Genomic DNA, 14,170 nt, shown 5'->3' on the forward strand with positions numbered 1-14,170 from the left:
ATAAAGACCTCATTTATAATAAGTAGAAAAAAACAATGGTCAGATCTTATACGGGACGTCCCATACAGTATACACACCTCATATCAAACCATTTTACTGCAGCATTTTGGAGATATGTCACATTATTCGACTTCAGAGGCCCATAAAGACCTCATTTATAATAAGTAGAAAAAAATAATGGTCAGTTCTTATACGGGACGTCCCATACAGTATACACACCTCATATCAAACCATTTTACTGTAGCATTTTGGAGATATGTCACATTATTCGACGTCAGAGGCCCATAAAGACCTCATTTATAATAAGTAGAAAAAAATAATGGTCAGTGCTTATAGGGGACGTCCCATACAGTATACACGCCTCATATCAAACCACTTTACTGCAGCATTTTGGAGATATGTAACATTATTCGACTTCAGAGGCCCATAAAGACCTCATTTATAATAAGTAGAAAAAAATAATGGTCAGTGCTTATACGGGACGTCCCATACAGTATACACACCTCATATCAAACCATTTTACTGTAGCATTTTGGAGATATGTAACATTATTCGACTTCAGAGGCCCATAAAGACCTCATTTATAATAAGTAGAAAAAAATAATGGTCAGTTCTTATAGGGGACGTCCCATACAGTATACACACCTCATATCAAACCATTTTACTGTAGCATTTTGGAGATATGTCACATTATTCGTCTTCAGAGGCCCATAAAGACCTCATTTATAATAAGTAGAAAAAAATAATGGTCAGTTCTTATAGGGGACGTCCCATACAGTTTACAAACCTCATATCAAACCATTTTACTGTAGCATTTTGGAGATATGTCACATTATTTGTCTTCAGAGGCCCATAAAGACCTCATTTATAATAAGTAGAAAAAAATAATGGTCAGTTCTTATAGGGGACGTCCCATACAGTATACACACCTCATATCAAACCATTTTACTGCAGCATTTTGGAGATATGTCACATTATTCGACTTCAGAGGCCGATAAAGACCTCATTTATAATAAGTAGAAAAAAATAATGGTCAGATATTAAACGGGACGTCCCATACAGTATACACACCTCATATCATACCATTTTACTGCAGCATTTTGGAGATATGTCACATTATTCGACTTCAGAGGCCCATAAAGACCTCATTTATAATAAGTAGAAAAAAATAATGGTCAGTGCTTATACGGGACGTCCCATACAGTATACACACCTCATATCAAACTATTTTACTGCAGCATTTTGGAGATATGTAACATTATTCGACGTCAGAGGCCCATAAAGACCTCATTTATAATAAGTAGAAAAAAATAATGGTCAGATATTAAACGGGACGTCCCATACAGTATACACACCTCATATCAAACCACTTTACTGCAGCATTTTGGAGATATGTCACATTATTCGACGTCAGAGGCCCATAAAGACCTCATTTATAATAAGTAGAAAAAAATAATGGTCAGATATTAAACGGGACGTCCCATACAGTATACACACCTCATATCAAACCATTTTACTGTAGCATTTTGGAGATATGTAACATTATTCGACTTCAGAGGCCCATAAAGACCTCATTTATAATAAGTAGAAAAAAATAATGGTCAGATATTAAACGGGACGTCCCATACAGTATACACACCTCATATCAAACCACTTTACTGCAGCATTTTGGAGATATGTAACATTATTCGACGTCAGAGGCCCATAAAGACCTCATTTATAATAAGTAGAAAAAAATAATGGTCAGATATTAAACGGGACGTCCCATACAGTATACACACCTCATATCATACCATTTTACTGCAGCATTTTGGAGATATGTCACATTATTCGACTTCAGAGGCCCATAAAGACCTCATTTATAATAAGTAGAAAAAAATAATGGTCAGTGCTTATACGGGACGTCCCATACAGTATACACACCTCATATCAAACTATTTTACTGCAGCATTTTGGAGATATGTAACATTATTCGACGTCAGAGGCCCATAAAGACCTCATTTATAATAAGTAGAAAAAAATAATGGTCAGATATTAAACGGGACGTCCCATACAGTATACACACCTCATATCAAACCACTTTACTGCAGCATTTTGGAGATATGTCACATTATTCGACGTCAGAGGCCCATAAAGACCTCATTTATAATAAGTAGAAAAAAATAATGGTCAGATATTAAACGGGACGTCCCATACAGTATACACACCTCATATCAAACCATTTTACTGTAGCATTTTGGAGATATGTAACATTATTCGACTTCAGAGGCCCATAAAGACCTCATTTATAATAAGTAGAAAAAAACAATGGTCAGTTCTTATACGGGACGTCCCATACAGTATACACACCTCATATCAAACCATTTTACTGCAGCATTTTGGAGATATGTCACATTATTCGACTTCAGAGGCCCATAAAGACCTCATTTATAATAAGTAGAAAAAAATAATGGTCAGTGCTTATACGGGACGTCCCATACAGTATACACACCTCATATCAAACCATTTTACTGTAGCATCTTGGAGATATGTCACATTATTCGTCTTCAGAGGCCCATAAAGACCTCATTTATAATAAGTAGAAAAAAATAATGGTCAGTGCTTATACGGGACGTCCCATACAGTACAGCCTCTGTACCTCCTCTCTGTATGCATACTCATCTCCTCTGGTGATCAGCCCCAGCACAGTCGTGTCATCCGCAAAATTAATTATGATGGTGGTAAAATTAGATGGTACGCAATCATAAGTATACAAGGAGTAAAGAAATGGACTTAGCACACAGCCTTGTGGGGCTCCTGTGCTGATTAGCGTAGTAGAGAGTCTCAGAGCAGAGATGTGTTGGAGGCAGCAGAGTCTCTGTCGCCCAAGGTTGTTGCTATGTTAAATGCACCTAAAATTGTAGATTCAGTCCATTTTCAGCCAATAATTGTTCCTTATTCTTTCTTTTTTGGTTTGTATATTTTTATAATTTTAGGTTTATTTTTTTCAGACATCAAAATTGTAGCATCTTGATGTCTGAGACTGAAGAACACAATATGACATTGCAATTCCTTTAACATTGTTTGATCGCACACTGTTGTGGTCCAACAACAATGTTTACTCTATTTTTTTAACTGTACATCTAAGTGTTCTCCTCTGGGAAGTCCTGATGCTGCACTTGACACTGACATCGAGTATGAGGCCAAGGATCTTGTGGAGGTCGAGTCTACTTCATCCAAGGTAAAGTCTTTGTTCACACAGCATCTTGATGTCTGAGACTGAAGAACACAATATGACATTGCAATTCCTTTAACATTGTTTGATCGCACACTGTTGTGGTCCAACAACAATGTTTACTCTATTTTTTTAACTGTACATCTAAGTGTTCTCCTCTGGGAAGTCCTGATGCTGCACTTGACACTGACATCGAGTATGAGGCCAAGGATCTTGTGGAGGTCGAGTCTACTTCATCCAAGGTAAAGTCTTTGTTCACACAGCATCTTGATGTCTGAGACTGAAGAACACAATATGACATTGCAATTCCTTTAACATTGTTTGATCGCACACTGTTGTGGTCCAACAACAATGTTTACTCTATTTCTTTAACTGTACATCTAAGTGTTCTCCTCTGGGAAGTCCTGATGCTGCACTTGACACTGACATCGAGTATGAGGCCAAGGATCTTGTGGAGGTCGAGTCTACTTCATCCAAGGTAAAGTCTTTTTTAAGCAGCTTATCAACTTTGAAATGCAGGTAGCATTCACCTGATACAGTACGTGTATAAGAAGAATGTTGTAATTTGTGTGATCATTTAAAACTTAAATTTTTAACCATCCAGAAGTATACTGTGGCCAGCCAAGTAGCATCTAAAAGCAACACAAATAGTAAAATCATAGAACTTGTTAGAAGCTACACATCACAGAAGAAGCTTTGTAACAATGGACCATTACATTTACTGTGATGATGCTTTTCCACAGTTATGAACATCGGAAATCTACAGTTTTTTATATTTTCATTTGTAATACACATTTAAAGCACTATAATTTGTTTTACATTACCTTGGCTATAAATTACCTGAAAAAGAAAAAAAAATTCATGCTGGAGTAAGGGTGTTTGTAATATAGGGCTTATGGTGCGTTCACACGTTCGTCAGGCGCGAGTGATTTCAATGTTAAGTCAATGCAAAGACGCGTTACGCTCGTAAAAAAATCCTGCGGCGCGAATGAGGCGTAGAGTGCGTCGCGGTAGACGCGCGAATGATTTTATAGTGCTTTTTGTGCATTCACGCGTTTGACGCGAATTCGCGTCTGCCGCCCGAGTTGAAAAATCTTCTGCGTCAATTCGCGCCGCGTTAACCAATCAGGAGCCTGCTTGCTGCTGTCACGTGGTGAAGTGACGTGATAAACGGGGGAATGTCCGATGTCATTTTAAATTTTAAATAACTTATGTTTTGCCTTAATAAATTATTTTGTAATGACTAAATGCCCGCGTGAAAGAAGTAACGATATGTTCAGATGTTAACTATGAATGTGACACGACACTGAACACTTGCAGTCATAGGCTACATTTCTGAATGAGATGAAGAAAAACTCACATAACGTTAATTAAAGAAGTCGTTTGACCTACGTTATAACAGTCATTAATTTATTTTAACTTATATGTTTCATATAATAGAGCTGAAGCTATAGATTGTGAATTTAAACATTTCTCGTTTACCAGCGGCAGACGTCAGGAGGACTAGCCGAGGTGAGGCTGCTCCAGCGGGTTACATGAGCGCTGAGCGCCCGGTGATCGCCTGGATCTCACAACTCCGAAACGTCAGATCAGATTTTTTAAATAGGCGCTATCTTTATAAACAAACCACAGATTTGAGCTTTAAACAACTACATTCTCGACTGAACAACTCTTAAAACTACATTTCGTGACACAATAACAGTTGTATTTTAAAATTTCCTGCCTAGCACTTGCCTCTCCCAGAAGAAGCGGATTTCGCCTCGGACGCGCGTCAATTTCGCTCCAAACGAACGCACAGTTAAGGGTGTAATGGCAAATTTTACATCTTTATTTCTTCTGACCAAGGTAATCAATCATTCTTTGTATTTTTTTTCTCCGTTGGAAAGTAGTGGAAATGCTGTCGGATATTTTTTTATTTTGCTATTAGCAAATGCAAAAAACATTAAATATATTTGCTATGTTTTTGGCAAACTGTAGAATTCAAGTCTGAACTTTTCCGGATAACTACAAACACATCAATTGTTCTTTAAACAACATAAAACGCTATAAAAAAATTGTATCTCGCATAAAGACACTTAATTCCATGTAATAACAGTAAAACCACAAAACAAAAAGCATTAGCTACTAAATATATTTATTGAAAGTATGTGTTTTTGTAATTGTAAACACCCAAAAAATGTGGTTCCTGTACTAACACATAGCTAAATCAACATAAATTAATGATGTCTACCAACTAAAGTTTAAATTTTAAATACAATTTTAACCATGTTCTACATCAATATGAAGTTCCTTCATTCGTAGGACTTCCAGGAAAACAGTATTTACACTGAACTACAATTAATATATTTAACAACTTTTTTCTTTCATTTAGCTCACTGAAAGACAGCATTCTAGCCAAACATCAGAAACATCTTCTGAAAATAATGGTCCAGCTGATAGCCTCTTTTTTCTGCATAAGCTGCCAACAGGCCCATGTTTTTTTTTAATGGACACTAAGGAGTGGAGCGACCTGAGAAAACGACAGGTTGGACACCAGTTTAAAGATCTGCATTGGACAAATATCATCTCAAAGGGAATAGAATCTGTCCATCCATACTGCAGCATTGCTTTTAAAAGGCACACCGTGAAAAATAAAATGTCCAAAAGAAAAGGCCCTTTATTTAATTGCCTGGGATACTGTACATTTTCTGATTGCCCAGTTTGTGTAGAGGTCACTGTGAGGGATGAGAGTACCCTCAAGGCCTGGGTGACATTTCAGGGAGAGGAGGTCTGTCACAGTATGGAAGAATTAAAAAGAAGATATGTGCGGGCTGATAATAGAGACATTTTTGGAAAACAACTTCAATCAGTGCTTCCAAGGGCCTTACATTTGCAGTGTCTGGACAAAATTGAACCAAAAGTCTTTGAATCAGGATGCAGAGACCAGGCACCTACAGCTGCAGTCCTCAAAAACATAGCCTACATGACACGAAATAAAGGCATGCCAATTAAATATTAAGTCTTCACAAAATGGTGGAGGAAAAAACGGATGAAGACAATGAAGTTCTTCAAAAGGTGCTCTTGCACCCCAAAGGAGTCATGTTGTGGTCCAAAAACACAATCAGACTGTTCCATCAACGATGCAGGGATGATATTGTGTATATTGACGCCACAGGAAGCATTGTGCAAAAAGCGCGAGGGAAATCAGCACCTTTTTATGTGTATGAGTTGGTGGTGAGGCATCCTATTAAAGGATCCTCCCCTATCCCTGTTGCAACGTATGTCACCTGCCAACACACCAATGCATCAGTGTTATTTTTTATGGAGTCATTTCAAACAGATTACTACAAGTTGTTTGGAAGGAAATCTGTGAGGAGACCTGTTATGATTATGTGTGATGGATCCCTTGTTCTGATGCAAGCTGTTGCCTACACTTTTTGCAAACTTCCTTTGGAGAGCTTGCTCAGCATGTACTATGACATTGTCACTGGAAATTTGAAAGAGGCCATGGACATGCCAATTCTTCATCGCTGCCTAAGCCACATTATGAAGAATGCAAAAGTGTTCAGCAGGAAACAGTAAGTTTATATATATATATATATATATATATATATATAAAATGTTGTGTTGTCATACATGGTTAGTCACATAAAATAATTAATAAATTAACTTTGAAATAAACTATTGAACGGACATGGTCATGGTTTACGGTGGAACTATTCTTTAAAAGGTGAACCATAGAACCACAAACTCACAAAAATAGTTTAAAGTAGTGAATGGAGTTCAATAATTGTCTTTGTCTTAAAAAAGAAATTCGTTTACACTTTATTTTAAGCTGTCTTTGTTACACTGTTATTATACATTTGAGTACTGAGTCATATTAAGTAACTGCTTACTATAGGGTTAGGGTTTGGTTTGGTTTAGTGTTAATTGCATGTAATTATAGCATAATTCATAGGTATTACTATAGCAACTCCATGTACTGTAACATTTAACAATGACACTGTAAAATAAATGTTTTACCAAAAATGATGAATGTGACAACATAGCTACAATTATTTATGCCTGTGTATTGAAGGTCTGTGATGTTACATTACGTTATACCAAAACCGAAAACCAAAGTATAAAGCAAAAACTGTTTTTGTCTGTAATAATTGTTAAACTTACATTTATCTTGTTTATCAGTTCCCCCAAACACTACAGACTGTCCATGCATCTTTTTGGCCTCCTGACAAGTGCTGCCACACTGATGGAAATGGATGACATCATTACAAGCATGGCAGTACTGTTCTCAAGTCCTCAGAGTGGTGACAACGTGGAAAAACACTTCCAAAACCTTCAAAACAGGTTGCAAACAATTGGCTTTCATGAAAGCAGTGACCATGCAGACAATGACTTTGAGGTTTGTCTGATTTGTGCAGTGTACAGCTGTATGTTTCTGGTTCACTTCAATGTAGTTATAACATTGGCCTACTTATATCATGGTGTATGATCGTAATATGACGCTGCAATTATGTTAGGGTACTGTTGCAAATTTGAGTGACACAGTATGAACTGTCATGTAGCATTGGCTTTATGTGATGAAGTATGGGCCTCAAAAATCGTCTAAATTTCAAATAGCATCAAGTACTGATACAGTATCTCTTTCCCTCCTTGTGTGGAACCAGACTTAATAATCCAGATGTTTGTTTGCATAAATACAGACTGAAAGTATTTGTTCATTTGCAGATCACCATGGGACCCACTACATTTCAAAGTCATTTTGAGGAAATAGTGGCAAACGCACCTGTAGATGAAAAGGGGGAGCCAAATGAGTATCATTCACCTACATTCATGCCTAACCTGGTCAAATATTTCCTACCTCAGGTAGTTTTGTGGTCTGGTCTCATGCTGGGTAAGTGAAAACTTAATTTAGGATTGCTTGGGGAGAGGTTGTGGGATTTGAACAATGGTAAATATTTGACATAGCATCAAACTAATCTAAATTAGTTACTTTAATATAGGTGATCTTGGCCGCCATGGAAAAGGACCAGCCTACAAACATTTGTCCAAGACTTTTATGCGTTGCAGTCAGTCAGGCACACAGGTACATGTTTGATAATGTCTTACACACAATTACATGCCTAATATGTGTACTCTTTAACTCTCAGTAATTATTTTATCCAATAATGTAGAACTACACTGAGGACAACAGGACACAAGGTATTATGGAGAAAAGCCAATGGGATCTTAAAAAAATTAGATTCCAGAGACGTCGTCTCACAAGGCTTGATGACTTTGTGCAGATTTACCAACAGACTCATAATGCTCTCTTAATGGAATTCTCTGACTCAACACGCAAGAGAAAAGTACGTTTATTGAAATTTTTACCTTCAGTATAAGTACTTACCTGTACTTATTTCTTAAATAATCCTTCCAATGAATCTGCTTTATTTAAGACGTACAGGATAAATGTTGAACGCTGGAGAAAAAGGAAGCCTTCCAAGAAAGGCATCTACGTGTCGCCAATAAAGAAGGGTTTCCCATTCAAGACAACCAAAGTGGTATTGCAGCATCATATAAAATCACACTTATCACACTTCATTGTTCCTTACGATTTTAAATAAAAGCATGGCTACTGTTTATATTATACTTTATAACATTTAAAATGTAGTCTTTTTTTTAAATAATTTTTAAAATAATATTCTGAATTCAGAATTGAAATGTAAATGAACTAATAAATTAATGATTTTTGAAGCCACAAATCTAATTTTAGTGTATGTGATAAATATATCTTCCTGTATGTGATGGGAATGGTTTAGACTGCAGTCAAAGGAGGCAAAGCTGTTTTAAAGGGACCAAAGACAGTGAGAGACACCAGCTCGACTGAACCCAAGTCAGATAAGGTATGATTTCAATGTCATTCTGAAAGTCATTGTTTAAAGAGTATTTTTCCAGTGCATCCAGTGAGCTATATCTTCCTGTATGTGATGGGAATGGTTTAGGCTGCAGTCAAAGGAGGCAAAGCTGTTTTAAAGGGACCAAAGACAGTGACAGACACCAGCTCGACTGAACCCAAGTCAGATAAGGTATGATTTCAATGTCATTCTGAAAGTCATTGTTTAAAGAGTATTTTTCCAGTGCATCCAGTGAGCTATATCTTCATGTATGTGATGGGAATGGTTTAGGCTGCAGTCAAAGGAGGCAAAGCTGTTTTAAAGGGACCAAAGACAGTGACAGACACCAGCTCGACTGAACCCAAGTCAGATAAGGTATGATTTCAATGTCATTCTGAAAGTCATTGTTTAAAGAGTATTTTTCCAGTGCATCCAGTGAGCTATATCTTCATGTATGTGATAGGAATGGTTTAGGCTGCAGTCAAAGGAGGCAAAGCGGTTTTAAAGGGACCAAAGACAGTGACAGACACCAGCTCGACTGAACCCAAGTCAGATAAGGTATGACTTCAATAAGAATGATGAAGGTGAATAGTTGAAGTGAATAGTTCATTTCTATGTATGTATGTATGTATGTATGTATGTATGTATGTATGTATCTATCTATCTATCTATCTATCTATCTATCTATCTATCTATCTATCTATCTATCTATCTATCTATCTATCTATCTATCTATCTATCTATCTATCTATCTATCACACTTTTTAAAAAAACATATCTGTTCCACAGAAACCTTTAAGGAACACTGACATCCCAAACAAACCTGGGAGTACAACAAGGTCTGTAAATAAGAACTATGGACCATGCTGGCAAGGAGCAGACCCCTCCCAAAAAATATCAGCAGTTAGACTACAAAGGCCAAATTCTGGACAAACACACGTGAATGTGTACTGCATATGCAGGACTGCACACTGCAGGGAAGTAATGGTGGAATGTTCTTTGTGCAAGGGGTGGTATCATCCTAACTGTCTGAAGATACCCCAAAATGCCATTACTGGGGATGATGACTGGAAATGCCACAATTGTACTGGCTAAATGTAAAAAAGATTATTTTTTCCTAAATCCAATTCAGGACATTTTATTACTCTATGGAAAGTATGTTTCCTTTTTCTCGATAGGACCCATGCAACAAATGTGTGATATATATTGTGGTTTCAATTTACTTTTTCATTGCTTTGCATTACTTTTTCATTCTAAAATTTGTTATTGTTTCACTACCATTTAAAATAGTCTATTTAAAGTAGCCATGTAAAGTTTTTATTTTACATATTTTTTATTAGCAGGGTCTAAGGAAGACATGGCTTTTTTATTTATGTTTGTGAGTGAGAAGCTGAGAAGGTCTTTATACACCTCTGAAGTCAAATAATGTGACATATCTCCAAAATGCTGCAGTAAAATGGTTTGATATGAGGTGTGTATACTGTATGGGACGTCCCGTATAAGAACTGACCATTGGTTTTTTCTACTTATTATAAATGAGGTCTTTATCGGCCTCTGAAGTCGAATAATGTGACGTATCTCCAAAATGCTGCAGTAAAATGCTTTGATATGAGGTGTGTATACTGTATGGGACGTCCCCTATAAGAACTGACCATTATTTTTTTCTACTTATTAGAAATGAGGTCTTTATCGGCCTCTGAAGTCGAATAATGTGACATATCTCCAAAATGCTGCAGTAAAATGGTTTGATATGAGGTGTGTATACTGTATGGGACGTCCCCTATAAGCACTGACCATTATTTTTTTCTACTTATTATAAATGAGGTCTTTATGGGCCTCTGACGTCGAATAATGTGACATATCTCCAAAATGCTACAGTAAAATGGTTTGATATGAGGTGTGTATACTGTATGGGACGTCCCGTATAAGCACTGACCATTATTTTTTTCTACTTATTATAAATGACGTCTTTATGGGCCTCTGAAGTCGAATAATGTGACATATCTCCAAAATGCTACAGTAAAATGGTTTGATATGAGGTGTGTATACTGTATGGGACGTCCCGTATAAGAACTGACCATTGGTTTTTTGCTACTTATTAGAAATTATGTTTTTATAGGCCTCTGAAGTCGAATAATGTGACATATCTCCAAAATGCTACAGTAAAATGGTTTGATATGAGGTGTGTATACTGTATGGGACGTCCCCTATAAGAACTGACCATTGTTTTTTTCTACTTATTAGAAATGAGGTCTTTATGGGCCTCTGAAGTCGAAAATATCCTATATCTGGACTCACAGGTGTGTATGGAACATTGAATACAAGAGAACAGTAAACTATATGCAGTAAATGTATTTAGAAAGAGTGAATACTTTATTTTGTCCGTACATAAATGTGTTTGTACATAAAACAATGTCTTGAGATGTGACCTTAAGAGATTGAGAAAAAAAAACAGTCAAAGATGTGAGTGTTAAAAACATGGCATCTTGTGACATTGTCACTCACAAATATGGGCAACTAACATGAAAGAAAGAAAGAAAGAAAGAAAGAAAGAAAGAAAGAAAGAAAGAAAGAAAGAAAGAAAGAAAGAAAGAATATAGAAAGAAAGAAAGAAAGAAAGAATATAGAAAGATAGATATAAAGAAAGAAATAGATAGATAGATAGAAAGAATATAGAAAGAAATAGATAGATAGATATAAAGAAAAAAGATATAGATAAATATAAAGACAGAAAGAAAGAAATAGATAGAAAGAAAGAGAGAAAGAAAGAAAGAATATAGAAAGATAGATATAAAGAAAGAAAGAAATATATAGATAGATAGATATAAAGACAGAAAGAAAGAAATAGATAGAAAGAAAGAATATAGAAAGATAGATATAAAGAAAGAAAGAAATAGATAGATAGAAAGAAAGAAAGAATATAGAAAGAAAGAAAGAGAGATAGATATAAAGAAAAAATATATAGATAGATATATATAAAGAAAGAAAGATATAAAGAAAGAAAAAAATAGATAGAAATAGATAGAAAGAAAGAAAATAGATAGATAGATAGATAGATAGATAGATAGATAGATAGATAGAAAGACCGAATATAGATAGAAAGAAAGAAAGACAGAATATAGATATAAAGAAAGAAAGAAAGATATAAAGAAAGAAAGAAATAGATAGAAATAGATAGAAAGAAAATAGATAGATAGATAGAAAGACCGAATATAGATAGAAAGAAAGAAAGACAGACAGAATATAGATAGAAAGAAAGAAAGAAAGAAAGAGAGAGCGAGAAAGAAATAGATAGAAAGAAAGAAAAATATAGATAGATAAATAGATAGATAGATAGATAGATAGAAAGACCGAATATATATATATATATATATATATATATAGAGAGAGAGAGAGAGGGGGGGGGGGGGGGGGGGGTGGGCAAGTCAAGCGCGTTCTCTCGTTGCTGTTCCTGAAATTACCGTAGTCATAGTAATAGGCGCACACGCTTTTTTTTTTTGGCGGCTGGCTTGACCGTGTATTTTCAAACCGCGGCTGGCTTGACCGCAGTCTACTATGCAGCCTAACATTGAATTATAGAAGTCTATAATGTGTTATGTGTATGCTAGGCCGAAGAGATGTGTTTTTAGTCTAGATTTGAACTGACAGAGTGTGTCTGCTTCCCGGACAATGTTAGGAAGACTGTTCCAAAGTTTTGGTGCTAAATAGGAAAAGGATCTACCGCCAGCAGTCGATTTTGATATTCTAGGTATTATTAACTGGCCAGAATTTTGAGATCGCAGTAGACGTGAAGGACTATAATGCGTTAAGAGCTCGCTCAAGTACTGTGGAGCAAAACCATTTAGTGCTTTGTAAGTAATCAGCAATATTTAAAAATGTATACGATGTTTAATAGGCAGCCAATGCAGTGTTGACAGAACAGGGCTAATATGGTCATACTTCCTGGTTCTGGTAAGAACTCGAGCTGCTGCGTTTTGAACTAGCTGTAGTTTGTTTGTTAAGCGTGCAGGGCAACCACCCAGTAGAGCGTTACAATAATCTAGCCTTGAGGTCAAAAACGCATGAACTAATTGTTCTGCATTATTCATTGAGAGCATATTACGTAATTTAGATATATTTTTAAGATGGAAGAAAGCGGTTTTACAGATACTAGACACATGACTTTCAAATGAAAGATTGGTATCAAAGAGCACACCAAGTTTTTTGTCCAATAATTAGAATCTCTGTTTTTTTCTGAATTTAGTAGTAGGAAATTACTAGTCATTCAATTTTTTATATCAGCTATGCATTCCATTAATTTTGTGAATTGGTAGGTTTCGTTAAGGTTTTGAAGAAATATACAGCTGAGTATCGTCGGCATAACAGTGAAAGCTAATTCCATGTTTCCTAATGATATCTCCTAATGGTAGCATGTACAGAGTGAACAGCAGCGGTCCTAGTACTGAGCCTTGTGGTACGCCATACTGAACTTGTGATTGATAAGACATCTCTTCATTTACTGCTACAAACTGATAACGGTCAGATAAGTATGATTTAAACCATGCTAGTGCAATTCCACAAATGCCAACATAATGTTCGAGTCTATTTAAAAGGATGTTGTGGTCAATGGTGTCAAATGCAGCACTAAGTTATAGTGCACATAGTTGTTCTTGATGTAAAATGCAGTGGTACTTAACAACTTTTCCTCCACATTCACTGACTTTCCGAGACACAAATGCAGCAAGGCCAGATTTCCTCCCTACCATTGCCGGCGCTCCGTCAGTTGTAATGCCGGCCATCTTCTCCCACTTTAGTTCATTTTTCCCAACACTCTCTCAACAGCAAAAACTCCTTTAGTAGTACCAGAAAGGGTCTCAATGCCAGCCAGCTCTTGTGTCACATCAAAAGTTTCATTTACTCCACGCAAAAATACCAACAGCTGTGCGGAATCGGATATGTCGGTGCTCTCGTCGCAGGCTATTGAATAGGCAGAGAACGCACTTGCCTTTGTCTTGATTTGCTCGCCGATGTCTTGAGCCATTGTCCTCTATGCGTCGGGTAACAGTATTTCTTGACAGGCTAATTTGTAAGAACATTCGTACCTGAGAAGGACAAACTGCTT

The 14,170-nt window shown here is 36.3% G+C and overlaps 1 protein-coding gene across 2 annotated transcripts; it reads left to right on the plus strand.

Moving 5' to 3' along the window:
* Nucleotides 1-3,591: 3,591 nt before the first annotated feature.
* On the plus strand, nt 3,592-10,560 carry LOC307004087 (uncharacterized protein). Of its 2 annotated transcripts, none has more exons than XM_079623036.1 (11): nt 3,592-3,692; nt 5,586-6,771; nt 7,379-7,595; nt 7,922-8,087; nt 8,197-8,279; nt 8,368-8,541; nt 8,632-8,736; nt 8,995-9,078; nt 9,178-9,444; nt 9,544-9,627; nt 9,859-10,560. In XM_079623036.1, exons 2-9 carry the CDS (start codon nt 6,224-6,226, stop codon nt 9,265-9,267), a joined length of 1,467 nt encoding a protein of 488 aa, XP_079479162.1. In that variant the 5' UTR covers nt 3,592-3,692; nt 5,586-6,223; the 3' UTR covers nt 9,268-9,444; nt 9,544-9,627; nt 9,859-10,560. The 2 variants fall into 2 exon arrangements, with proteins under 2 accessions (XP_079479162.1, XP_079479163.1); XM_079623037.1 differs by lacking the exon at nt 3,592-3,692 and adding an exon at nt 4,918-5,059.
* The last annotated feature ends 3,610 nt before the right edge of the window (nt 10,561-14,170 follow it).

Source organism: Phoxinus phoxinus, assembly GCF_949152265.1.
Source record: "Phoxinus phoxinus genome assembly, chromosome: 9".
NCBI classification, from domain to species: Eukaryota; Metazoa; Chordata; class Actinopteri; order Cypriniformes; family Leuciscidae; genus Phoxinus; species Phoxinus phoxinus.